Genomic DNA, 14,389 nt, shown 5'->3' on the forward strand with positions numbered 1-14,389 from the left:
GCAGCATCAGAGGAGCAGGAAAGCTGATGTTTCGGGTCCAGACCTGAAACGTCAGCTTTCCTGCTCCTCTGATGCTGCTTGGCCTGCTGTGTTCATCCAGCTCTATGCCTTGTTATCTCTCTTGATTTAGCATTGCCCCTTATCAAGTATATGAAATGAGCAGGAGACAGATAAGACTGTACTCCATGTCTTCAGGTAGCTCATTTATACAGAGAAAAGAATAATAGCATGGACTTTGTGGGAATCATTTGTTTTTGTTTTAAAGCTCCGAACAGTTTCCGAAAGTAAAATTTGAGAACAGCTACTTACTGTACAATGTTTCAATTTACAATAGAGTGTTCCATGGTAACTCTCTCCTCCACAAAGACAGACAAAAGATTGACAAAACCATTGAAGTTATGTTCAAATTATTTCAACTGTTTTAGTCAGGATGTTTATCCTCAGTTAGCATCAGCAGGAACTATAATGGGAAGAGAGATTTAAAACCAGATTTCCTCCAGGCACTAAAAAAAGATGTCTATTTATGTCGCATTTTTGGAGAGAGTCTGCAGAAAGATCTAAAATTCAGAGATATTCAGGATTTATACAATGCTTGTAAAAGTTGTGCATTGTTGATAATAGTATACTGAATTGAGCACAGAAAGAGAGAGATCAATTCTGCAATTTTTTAGCAGCTTGGAAACAAAATATGTGAACAGGAGTAAACCATTCAGGCCATACAGTCTGTTCTGCCAATCTTAAACCATGGCTGGTAATCTATCTCAATGTCATTTTCCCCACACAACCCTCATATTGGAATGTCATTTGTATCTAAAAATCTGTCTCAATGATAGAACACCTAGAGACCTTGGGATAGAGAATTTCAAAGATTCACCACCCTCTCCAAGAAGAAATTCTTCATTTCAGTGAAAAATGACATACCGCCTTATTCGGAGACTCTGTCCTGTGGTACTAGTCCACCCACTCCTGGAGGAAAACCTACCTTTGTTACAACAAATATAAAGCAGATGGAAGTCACTAGGTTATAGAGGTACATGCCATGTTGCATTAGGCATGCTTTTGGAAATAGTACAGGAAAACTTTGCTATAATACAATAAATAAAATTTGAGGCTACATCAGACTTTTATGGCCTCTCAAACAAAAAACATTTCACAAATCATGAAGTGCTTCTGCAATGTTGGAAGTGTGGCAACAAATTAACACATTAAGGCCTCATAAATGAAATAAAAATGTCCACGTTTAAGTTTGTATGGAGGGTATTGGCTGAGGGATAAAAATGCTGTGCAAGACACCAGTAGGATGCCTTTGTTCTTCAACAGGCACAACCAGAATGTTATTCCCACCCAAGTGCACATATGGGGCCTAATGTCTTACCTAAAGAACAGCACAACAATGCCACAGTAATCCACTGAAGCATCAACCTTAATCATGTATCAAATTTCCAGTTTGAATTCTACCACTTTGGCTCAATGGTAGCATTTGACTCTATGCTGAGAGTTAATTAAATCTCAAATTTTCCCAATATACAATAATGACTTAGAGTAATGCTTTGTTTATGCAAAAGATCATTGATATGTTAATGCGATACAGTTAATTGGAAGTTTAATTTTTTAAACATTTAAATCCTTCAGATGAATTTCAGTAGAGACTGGAAATTGAACTTGGAACTGTCATCAGTATCCCACTTAAATCTTGCCTGCATTCTACAGTTCCTTTTGAAACAAACATGAAGGGTCGAGGCCCGAAACGTCAGCCTCTCTGCTCCTATGATGCTGCTTGGCCTGCTGTGTTCATCCAGCCCTGCACCTTGTTGTCTCGGATTCTCCAGCATCTGCAGTTCCTACTATCTCTGGTTTGTTTACAAACAGTTTCACTACCAACTTGCACTCCGAGGAAAACAAATGCATTTTAGGTAGAAAATACAATAGTTAATATAATGCACTTAGTTCCAGATGGTATATGCGTAAAATTTAAACTGCTGCTTTGATATAAGGAACAATTGAATATAAATACACAGCATGGCTCAATTGATGAAAATCTCACCTTGGGTGTCAGAAAGGTATGGATGAACTGCCACTCGGAGCATTGAGGGTTTAAAGCAGACCAGTACTCTGTCGGTATGAAGGGGAATATTACATCTGCCTTTTGAAGTGATGCATGCAAATCCTATTTAAAATAGGCTAGGATAAGCCAAAACCTTCCACCATCATCTGAAATACATTAACTGGTAATTCAACTTGCTGCTGTTGGAGACATTTTGCTTTGCACAAGAGGCTATTTAATCATTCATGGGACATCACTTAAGACCAGCATTTATTATTTTGCTTGGTGAACTGCCTTCTTGCACTGCTGCAATCTGTGTGAGGAAGATGCATCCACAGTAATATTAAAAGGGAAGCATTTGAGAGTTTTGACCCAGCAGCTTGAGGAGGATTACTAATGGTGTAAAATTGCACACAGTCTTGGTTCGCTGTTGTCATTCCTCACTTGTGTTTATCTATCTTCTCATTAAGTCTATAATCACTCCAATCATTTCTCTTATGAAATCCTCCTCGGTGCAATTACTGCCTAAAGACATTTCTCCCAAATTTCTGACTGGATCTATATTTTGGCCATTAGAACCCCCCAAAAGGAGAAAACTCATGTTTACAGCTGGAATATTAATACTTTCCGTAATTATGAAGACCTCTAGGAGGCCAACCCTCAGATTAACAAGTCATTATGTTGAAGCCACTGTCAGTCAGCTGACTTGAATCAGACTGTATGAGGAAAAGATCTTGCTCACTTCTCCTGGGTTTCGCAAGTTAACTCCGAACATTGCTTCTTCCCCCATATATTTTCTAAATTATTCCCCAGATTTTCTACCTAAATTTGCGTTGTTTTCTGGCCTAAAGTTGAAAGTTTACTGCTTTGGAAAACTTCTATTTTAAAAAAGTACATTTGGTATTTTTCTTCAAGTGCAGAATAATTTTCCATTGATTTAGTCTCACTAGCGCTCGAGTTGCATTTACTTCCAATATAGTAACACTCAAGCTTGACATGGTGCTCAAGGGTCAACTTCTATTTAAAACTAAAACAGCCTAAGTTAAGAGAATAGGAACCCTTTGATCAGGATCAAATTAAAAGGTCCATCATCCTTAGAGTGTGGTCCTGTTTCAATTGCCTTATTGATCATTTGCTTGTACCTCATGTCACTTCAATTCAGAAGCCTGCTGTTAAAGTATCGCAAGGCTGAACTTCACTACCATATACAAGTTGAGAAAAGTAAACAGTTATTGTTGAAGTGCCTTTAAAAAAGGAGAGAGGTTACATCCAATTGCAAGTGTTCAGCTCTTGCAATGGAATAATAGCCATAGGACTCCTCATTTTTCAACTTTCTGCCCAGTCAGGGTCTATGCCACTAGGACACAAATTCCTTACTTGCTTCGCGAAAGGTCTAAAAGCAAACCGTGTTAACTGACAGCCTCAACAAAAAACAAACTGATTCAATTCCAACACTGGAGGTGTTGGTGTTTGAATGCAGTGTTAAAAAGAATCCTGTCAGTGAAATCATCAGTAACCCATCACTAAAAGTCAACATTTTTCACCTGAAACATGCAATTATTCAAGTGTGCCTCAGAGTCCGTCCCACAAACCAAATGGAGGAGGTGGCCTGTCCAATGGAAAGGGCTAGGAGAAATACATGTTGAAACATGCCTTTCAGATGAGAAAATGCTTAGCAAAACCTATGTTGATGTGGTTTTTGTATCATCACAAGGTAAACGGCCTGTATTAACCCTGCTATAACCTACCAAGTACTTGAATGGCAACAGCTAAGTTTTATTACACACAGCAAAACAAGAAGTTAAAATGATTTGAAGTGTTTGACATAAAAAGCACAACACTGGCAAGCTGTCACATGGCCATTAGAACAAAACCCTTTTTAATAGCAAAGTTTTGCTTTCTCAGGGTTCAGTGTTTATTCACATTCTGTTCACATTTGTCAGTGATTTTTTTTATAATGCATATTTAACTTTGAAATAAGAGGAAAAGAGAAACGGATCATATTAGAAACAACTATTTTAGAGTCAGTTTACTGAGAGACAACAAATAGCTCCTGGTATTATGGAGATAAAGTAATTTTGTTCTTGCCATTTAAACCAAGTAAACATGTGCGCTCAGTAAAAAAAAGTTGTGTCATAGTTTAACTTTTATTATTGCTCTATTTAGAAATGGGTCTAAGATTTTTGTTCATATTCTGTCTAACCTCCTTAAGATAAAGCTGGTCAGCATGCTCCAGGCTGACTATTTCAGAATAGCAACTGCAATAAAAGTAAGTGGACTTTTAGGCAACAAAATAAGCAGCTTGACTTTGTCATTGTGAATACAACGTGTGATTCCACTTCATTGGCTGGAATATTGTCACCATCGCATTTGGCATGTGCCTTTTTGGTTGACCAACTGCAGGGATACAAATAATTCCGGGAAACAAAACAAAACCCAAGACTTAACCTCTCTGCTCCTATGATGCTGCTTGGCCTGCTGTGTTCATCCAGCCTTGCACCTTGTTGTCCAAGACTTAACCTTTAGCTTTTCATGATTACGTTTCAGTGATTTTTTTTTCTGTCCTGTCCTTCCCTGTAATGTCTCAGAATAACTTCAAATTGCATTAAAATTAAGAATTCACAATGAAATCAAATGCACATACAAAACAGTAGAAGTAGACCATTCAGTCCCTCAAGCTACATGCACTAAGTTCATGTTTGATGTGTTTCAAATTCTACACTCCCATCTACCCTGGATTTCCTTGACCAAGGAGAATCTATTTCCGCCTTAATTTCAATGGTCCCACCTTCAGAAGAGAAAGTTTAAGGCCACACAACCCTCAAGTTTCTCGTCTGTCCTGGAAGGGGCAATTCTTCAATTTTAATACAACAACCCCGAGTTCTGGACTGACCCACAAGTGAAAGTGGCCTTTTCACATCTACCTTGTCAAGATCATTCACACATCTCAATCAAGTCACCCATCACACATCTAAACTGCAGTGCAAACAACCCCAGTATTTCCAACCTATCCTCATAAAATAGCCAGTTTAGTTCATGTATCAAATCTCATAATCTCTTCTGAATTGCCTCCAATGCATTTACATCCTCCCTTACAGAGGCCAAAACTATGCTGAGTATTCAAGATGGGGTCTCACCAGTGCCTTATGTAACTGAAGCATAGCTTCCTTATTTTCATTTCAGTAAAAATATAGCAACCAATTAACATTCTAGATCACTTGCTATTCATAGGATGTGAGCATTACTGGCTAGGCCAGTATTTATCGCCCATGCCCATTTGCCTCGAGAAGGTGATAGTGAGCTGCCTTCTTGAACTGTTGCAGTGTATTGGTTTAGGTAGACTGACAATGCTATTGGGGAGGAATTTTCAGGATTTTGACCCAGTGACACTGAACAAATGGTGATTTATTTAGGGGAGGTGATGGCCTAGTGGTATTATTGCTGGACTGTTAATCCAGGAGACTCAGATAACATTCTGGGGGCCAAGGTTTGAATCCGGCCACAGCAGATGGTGGAATGTGAGTTCAATAACTTATCTGGAATTAAAAATTTAAATGACGACCATGAATCCATTGTCAATTGTTGGAAAAATCCATCTGGTTTACTAATGTCCTTTAAGGAAGGAAACTGCCATCCTTACCTTGTGTGGCCTATATGTGACTCCAGACCCACAGCAATGGGCTGACTCTGAACCGCCCTCTGGGGATTTAATGATGGGCAGTAAATACTGCCTAGCCTGTGATGCCCCTCATCGTGTCAATGAATAAAGAAAAAAAAATTCCAAGTCAGGATTTTGTGTAACTTGGAGGGTGGGGTGGGGGAACGGAACTTAATGGTGGTGTTCCCACATATTGCCACCCTTATCCTTCAAGCGACTAGAGGTTATGGTTTTGCAAGGTACTTTCTAAAAAGGAGCTTAAATGAAATTCTGCAGTGCATCTTGGAGACAGTACACATTTATGCTATTGAGAATCAGTAATGGAGGCACTGAATGGCATCACATCTACAATCAAGTAGCTGCATTGTCCTGGGTGGTATCAAGCTTCTTGAGAGTTGTTGGAGCTACACTCTTCCAGGCAAGCAGATTCCACTACACACCCGACTTGTGCTTTATATATGGAGGACAGGTTTTGGGGAGGCAGGAATTAAATTACTTGCTGCAGGATTCTTAGCTTATAGCCTGCTCGTGTAGCCAGTGCCTTTAAACAGCAGGTCCAGTTCAATTTTTGGTCAATGGTAACCCCAGGATGTTGAGAGTGGGTGAGTCAGTGATGGCATTACCATTCAAAGTCAAGGAGTGATGGTTAGATTCCCTTGTTGGAGATGGTGATTGTCTGGCATTTGTGTGGCACAAAATTACTTGCCACTTATCAGCCCAAGTCTAGACATTGTCCAGGATACAGTTTCTGCTGACTTGTTCTACCCACATGCCAACTTTGTGCATCTCATGCATTAGAATACCTGAATGTCTCTGAGGCTCACGATTCCAGAGTCAATTTTTAAGAAATGCTGTTTTTATCATCCTTCCTGCCAAAGTAGATTAGCTCACATTTTCCACTTTGTGTTCCATCTGTCAGATTTTTTGCCTAGTCACTTAACCTATCTACGTTTGTCTGCAGTCTCCTATATCATTAGCCACTTCTTAGGAACTGAGAGCAGAGTCCACTCAGTGCAATCCATGTGCATTGTGCTGCTTCTCTCATGATCACCTTTCACAACATTTTTCTCTCCCTTCCACTCCTAATTTACAGACATTACTAGAACTTCTTTTATGTCCCATATGGTGAAGATAGAAGCAAAATAATTATCCTTTTCATCCATCATTTACTCTTTATCCACTATTAACTTCCCCTTCTTTGTTCTTTCACTGTTCTTGCATACTTGTAGAAATTCTCTGTCTTAAAACTCCATGCTGGACACCTCCCATACTCTAACTTTCTTCCTGATTTCTGCCGACCACCACCACCACTCCCCCATCATTCTCTGCCACTCCTTATATTTGACCCATCATCTGACCTGCCACTCATCTTTCTGCAGTAGCATGTTTTTACTGCAGTTTTGATGCTTTTTCTAACTTCTTTAATTAACCATGCCTAGCAACTCCCCCCTTTAATATATTCCAAATTTGAAGAAAAATTCTAATCCGAATCTTCTGAAATATTTCCTTCAAATGCTTGCTGCTGCATCTCTACTGATCTATCCACTTGCCTGGTATGCCAGTTCACTTCAGCAAGCTCAGCTTTTATGCCCACATAATTGCACATATTTCAGTTTAAAATACTAATCTTAGAACCAATCTTTTCCCTCATAAATCAGAGGTTAAATTATTGTCTAACAAGAGGTGTCTTTATATTTGAGCGTTTGAGTTACAACATGAACTAACAAGCACATTCCAATCTGCCAAGTTACCTGTCTAAATAAAAGTAACAAACAACTGGCTTCTGATTTAAAGACAGAGGCCAACTTAAAAACAGATTTGGTTTAAGTCGTTGCATATTACATCATGCATTACGTGGTATAATGCTTTATAATGAATGAACATCGACCCATTTACCATCAGCAAAGCCACAAATTAACTGCAGGTTTTTATTTTTAAAAAAGGCATTTTCAAACACAGCCTTGTAACAATGCTTCAAATAGTGAGAACTGCTGACTACAGATGATCATTCCTGTCAAAAATTTATGCAGCGCTCAATCCTATGAACAGTGCAAAAAAAGTCAAGGCATTTCAAGTACCAACTGTTTCAAAGGGCTTTTTTTGTATAAGCCGCGATGCACAACATGTTACTTAGAGCAGCACATCTGAATTTTCACTTTATGACATTGGAGGACAGAAGTTGCGTGCCGGAAGTGCAAGTTTACTGAGCCATTTGTTATTATGTTTTGTACATATTATTGTTATCACTAAAATCGTCCACAATTAGAGAATGCAAATATCCATTCAATCAATCCTCTCATCAATTGTGGCCACTTTGCATTTCAACTTTAGTACCTCCTAGTTTCTTAACTTGCATTAGCACAACTGCAGTGCTCCATTTGAAACAACAGTGTTATCAAAATCCATAATGTTAAAAGAGGTCTAAATACCACAATTTCCCTTTAACATTAAATTTGCAAACACACCCGGTCCAATTTTCCTCCATTCTGCCTGAAGACCACATTTAGCCTCAACTACATGTGAAATACCATGGAAAGTTGACTAGTGTAACACCAATATTGATTTACATACGTGTTTTAGAAATATACATTTCTATTCATCACTTACTTTCCCAAAGCAACCCGTTGCGCCTGTCTTCTCCCACACCCCTACATAAAACTCAGATTAGTGTCAGTTACCAGACTCTCCTGCCTGAGGATTTTAGGTACTTTCACAGAAGTAATTTTCATTAGGCATAAGGGATAAGGGATTGTGCGCTACTCTCTAGAAGCATGTTCTGTCACAAAAACAGCTTATGAAATAGAACTTAAAATTGGACACTTTTACTGTAATAGGATCACAACAGAATTTAGGATTCAGATTCAGTGCAAGTCACAGCTAAAATCATATAGGTTTGCTCTGCCCTATTCCCCACAGATTCTGAATCTTCAAAAATCATCCAGCATGTAAATCTTCATGAATTCCAGCTTTTCATTTGAACTTTAAAAGGACCAGTCGATGGAAACATTTTTAACCACAGCTTACCACTTAAGCCATATCATGCAGCTTCTAGTTAAGATGTTTTGAGAAACCACAATAGATTACTGGGTGGATAGTTTCACTGCTTCAGTAAAAAAAAGGAAAAACTACCAGTTCATAGCCTGATTCAGTTTCAGGGCTACATCTCCCACATTTGCACTGACTGACACACTACTTAATCAGGGCTCAATAGCACAGTTTGCAGTTAATATCTTTTGGAATCAGAGAAATTATTCAACAGCTTATCAGCAGTTTGACCATTTAAAACAGTCTCATCTTATGTCTCTGTACTCAAACATGAAGCAGCTCGAAGCAGACTGCAGTCCTTTGAAAGTCCTAGTCACCCGACCAAAAGGCACACGTTTATCATATAACATCTTACTGAAAGAACTTGGTTGGTACACACAAGACCCAGTCTTGAATCAGACATTTAAAATGATGACTCGTTGCAATGCCAGATGGGCCTGAATTTGTGTTCAAGAATTCATTCAACCACAAAGGAAGGGTCCAAAGAAAACAAACCACAGTCAGAGCTGTGGAATGCTATTTTTTTTTTAAAAAAAAACAGATTCTGCACACAGGAGTATTACCAGCCTGAGAACATTTCTGTTCTAAAAGTAAATCATTCTTTCTTGATGGCAGCTCAAGTACCAACTATTCAACAGGCTATTTTTTGTATAACTTGCAATGCACATGTTACTTAGAGCAGCAGTCAGTCAGTCCAGCAGCATGGTAGCTGGGATAAAACCCCATACAGAAATCAAAACCAGAGCCACTGAAATACAGTGGCTGTGCTTCCTGAAGAGGTCAAGAGGTGACATGACTGAAATGTGTGATGCATACATGGTCTAACTTGTTTAAATCGGACCCGTTTCTTGTTACAACACAATGGAATTCCAACATCAAAAAAATCCATAATGGAATGTACAAGTCCAGACAATACTTCATTCAGTAAGTATCTCTGGCTTTGGAGCACAGGATGTTGGTCACTCATTCTTCTTTCATCTACAAGAGTTCCTCATAGAGTTATGGTCTTAAGCCACCAAAGCTGTCTAAAAGATCATCACAAGAGCAGGAAATATGAGAACAATAAAAGACAAATGCTTTTACCTTTTAAAATCTATAACAGACTGCAAATACAGCCTGATGCATTAGGTGAAAAGGTAACATTGTGAATTACGCAGAATGGCTATATATTCAGTGAAATAGAGCTAAATACTATTTTAACAATTATGCAGTAAAATAAAAAGAGACTAAAGCAACAGAACCCAGTTCCAGTTTCACACTACTGTACCCTAAAATAGACTTTTCATTGAATACATTGCAAATACTATGCACTGTACCTGCAAAATCTTGTCATTAAAGAACAACCAAAAATTCCAGAGATTAGGATATGCAGCAAATTCACACAAACATTATTGCACTTCAAGCCAGGTTTATTTATCTAAATGAATTCTTTTCAACCAATGTAATTATTCACTAAATCAAGGTCAAGTATCAACTTCAAATATCCAGTCGAGACAACCATTATAATTGTGTGGATGCTATCAATTGAGAATTGAGAAGGAACTTCTTCACCCAGAGGGTTGTTAATCTATGGAATTCCTTGCCCAGTGAAGTAGTTGACGCTACTTCAGTAAACGTTTTTAAAGATAAAGGTAGATTTTTTTTGAACAATAAAGGAATTAAGGGATACGGTGAGAACGCGGGGAGGTGGATCTGAGTCCACGAAAAGATCAGCCATGATCTTATTGAATGGCGGGGCAGGCTCGAAGGGCCGGACGGCCTACTCCTGCTCCTAGTTTTTATGTTGTTATGTTCTATCCCAGTTTCCCCATGCTACTAATATGGGCACTAAGAACTTTTTCACATCAGTTATGAATCAAGCTTCAACAGTGCAGAAGATTTGATTTTTGCTAGTTATTCATTCATTCTTAAATTCATGGACTATCACAGCATTGCTGGTAAGGCGATTTATTATCAAGCCCGAGCCACCTGATGTGGATGTCATGATGAGGTGCCACTTTGAATCACTGCAATCTGTATGGTGGCACTGATGTCAAATTCTAAAAGGGCTGTTACTAACTAAGTGCTTAAGCTTAGTTTTTACTCTTTTACTAGGCCGTAGATTTCAGCTCCTGTGGACCAAAGTTCATATTTTAACCCAATAAAGTGATCTGTAATATCTCCAAAGTGCTTACTTTAAACTTGGTCATGTTATTCATAGCCACTGACAGCATTTATTCACCCCATAGTAGACCATCTCAAAGCAAAGCAATGAGGTAACGTCCAATTCTATTGAAAAACTAAGGGTGATACTAGAATACTTGCATATGTCAGATGCCCAATCTTTACTCAGCCACCATTTCTGCTGAAAGCAATCCATTACTTCATATCATTAGCATTAACAAGTACCCAACTGAAAGCATAGCATTGTAAGAAATTACAGCTCTCAAACTAGCATATTCTGTCCAGTATGATTTTTTCATAAACTTAGCTAATACTGCATTGATTTTTTCCCCCACCCCCCTCTCTGCAATGTAAGTAGGAGGTAATGTTAACAAAGATTACACTCAGTATCAAGAGGCACTACATTCCCCAATGGAAGTCAAGGAATTGTCTGGCATCTTGAGTACACCTCTTTGCCATGGAAGTATTTGGAGAAAATCAGAAGTTGATCCAAAAGGGAGATGATCAGAGAAGGTGACCATAGCAACAGCTTGGGATCTGTCTTGTGCTCATCGGTTAGAAAGGTTCATACAAATGATTAACACAATGGAAACTACCAGCCTTTAGAATTCAAGTAGATTAACAAATCGATGGTAAGGGGCACGAGCTTCTTCAGGTGGTGGTGTTTGTTAACAAGTGTCCATCTTCTATGTGAAGGCAGCACAGAAGAATTCCCTAACAGACTGGCTAAAGAGCAGCGGGATGTCTCCACAACCGAGATCAACCCACACTATAACAACGTTGGTGTGGCCCCCCTGTATAAGTGAACCACCCTTAACCATCATGGCTCGTATTTTTTTTCTCTTATTTAGGTAATGCATCATACCTAACCTGCTAAATCTTAAACTCCTTAAGTTACTTACAAATGGTCAGTTGCCTATTTTAAGCAAGTGCGGGTTCTGAAGCCTAAATCTTAGATTACTCATGTGAGATCTTCAGTACCACTACTTCTTCCTCAATTGATCATATTTAATCATTTCCTAATCCACTTTTTGCACCTGAAGTAATGTCTTGACATATTCCTAGTGCCAAACATACCAGAGATGAATCTTCCCTAAACCAAAACAGTTACTGCCACTTTTGAGAAAATGCACAGACAATGAGTGATAGCTCAATGCTTACTGCACCTCAGTTGCACTTCTCACTGCAACGTTGACAAGCTGGCAGCATCTTTCTGCATGAGTGAAGAGAAAATACAGTCAACAGCAAACAGACAGGCTGTCATTTGTTTTGTCAGCGGCCAAGTCCAGCTCTCACCCATCCACACAGGCCAATATTGTTTTTGCCCAAGTTTGATGCTGCTGTTTAAATAGGTTGAATTCAGACTGGAGAGCCACAAAACAGAATCCACTTTAAGTTGTGGGGAAACATTAGCCCTAAGTGACACAGACAAGGACTGTTTTAATTTAAACCAAGGCTTTCTGCTGAGTTAGTCACTCAAATACCAGCAGTGACTCAAGCTAGGAAAGTCACAATGAATGGCAAGTCAGCACTTGGCCACTCCATTTCTCATCAATTTCTCATGGAAAGAAAACCAATGAGCAGAAAGACAGACTGGACTTCTGTCTGCTGTAATCAAGCAGCTTTCATTCAGGCTTAAAAACATGAAGAGGTGCTCACTTTAGTGAAATACTAACAGAAACATTAAAGCCACGATGCCCTCATTCAAGCCTTTGGTATTCCAAACTTCACAGTTTCCGACAGTGCTCCTGTACTCCACCCTGCATAAAACTGTTAACACAGAACTTTGGGCAAGAAATGGGTGTGGCTGAAAAGTTTTATTTCTTGACTACTCCTGCTCATCATTCTCATGGGCTCCCTTTTCCTCTGTACACAGAGGTTTTACCACTGCCTTGCACAAAAGCCTAACACCACAACCTCCTGAGATCTTTGTCCATGGAAGCACTACTGCTGGTTTCCATAATACCTTACCCCCACTCTATCAGCAATGGTACAAACCTTCAACTGCATTACCTAGGTGCTTGGAAACCTTTTCTCATGTTGGACATTAAACATCTTTAAACTTCTGTAAAACCTACAGCACCTTTGACTCAATTCACCAGTCTGCATTGCTGTCTCAGGATATCCTGAAGTCCCAAATAAACAAGTTAACGTTTGGGTGGAACCCAGTCTACCTGGCTGCCTCCAGGAGCCAGAGAAGGAGATGCAGAATGTATTTTTTTTTCTGAGAAGGGTCCAGACCCGAAACGTCAGCTTTCCTGCTCCTCTGATGCTGCTTGGCCTGCTGTGTTCATCCAACTCTATACCTTGTTATTGCAGAATGTATTTGTTGTTTAATTGGAAACGATTACTATCGGATTCCTCCCACGTGTAGTTCACTAGCTGCAATAGGCTGGAGTTGCTAATATAGAAGTTATAAAGATACGAACTCAAAGGCTCCATAAGCAACCTCAAAATGTATTTCTTGTATGCAAAGCACGGTAATACCGCACATCCCACCCTTTTATTGTACACATCAAAAAAACAAGTTACAAAGGGACCTCTCCTGGCCCAAAACAAAACTTCCCTGATAAGATAGAACGGAAACCCAGCCTCGGGTTGTGGCTACTGGTCTTTCTCGCCTGTGTGGTCCATGTAGAAATATGAAAAGACCTGGTGGGTCAGGGGAAGAGATAGAGAGAGACCACAGCCGATCGGCTTCTCGGGCAGCAGCCTACAGCAGAGCTTCCCCAGAGAACATCATTGAGCCCTTCAGAATGCTGCCCGTTCCAAGTCCACTACCATCAAGAAACTGACAGAGCATTTAAGAACAAAACAATTCTCTACACACAAAAGTTTCACAGCGACAAGGCAATCGACTCGATTCAAATCTTTACGTGAAGTTTGACAAATCTGGAAGGAAAAGCCCAATGCGAAGCAGACAAATCTCTGAGCCCACGCCAGAAAGGTCCGCTTTGTTTCCCTCGTACCTGTGATAAACTGACGCCGGTTCTCATCAAGGTGAGTTGAGATGACATCTCCCATTGCGCCCCACTCTCCGCACAGCACTGAACCCCCCCACCGCGAATGTTGACAATTCCCACCCAACACAGATACAAAGGTTTCCCAGAGAGGCGTGGGTTGGGAGCTCTGTGCACAGTCGCAGAGAAAAGCTTCTCGAAACACTTCACTCCCCGCTGAACACACCCCTCCCTATTCCCTGTTAAACAAGTTTTAATCTGGGTCTCCCCACAGCCCTCCCATCTGCCAGGGGTGGGGTTTAAAAATGACACATGCGCTATTACCTTAAACTTGCTAAAACTACAGCTCATCGTACTGTTTTTGAACAGAACTCCAATGTCAGTCGCATAATACAAGTCCTTCTGTCGCTTTTAAAAGAAAGCAAAACGAATAAACAGCTAAAAAAAAGGAGCAGACTCAATGGTATGAAGTCCAGTTTTTTTTTATCCTTTGCAATTCTCTACCCCAGAGGGCCGGGG

At 39.7% G+C, this 14,389-nt stretch overlaps 1 protein-coding gene across 1 annotated transcript in view; it reads right to left on the minus strand.

The window, feature by feature from the left end:
• Positions 1 to 14,134, minus strand: part of LOC109926771 (protein Niban 2-like) — a 231,833-nt gene extending 217,699 nt beyond the window's left edge. The window contains exon 1 of the mRNA XM_048613522.1: positions 13,880 to 14,134. Coding sequence (XP_048469479.1) covers positions 13,880 to 13,934 — 55 coding nt within the window. The 5' untranslated portion in view covers positions 13,935 to 14,134. The remainder of the gene's footprint in view (positions 1 to 13,879) is intronic.
• Between the last annotated feature and the right edge of the window lie 255 nt (positions 14,135 to 14,389).

Source organism: Rhincodon typus, chromosome 28 (genome assembly GCF_021869965.1).
Source record: "Rhincodon typus isolate 14 chromosome 28, sRhiTyp1.1, whole genome shotgun sequence".
In the NCBI taxonomy this organism is placed as follows: Eukaryota; Metazoa; Chordata; class Chondrichthyes; order Orectolobiformes; family Rhincodontidae; genus Rhincodon; species Rhincodon typus.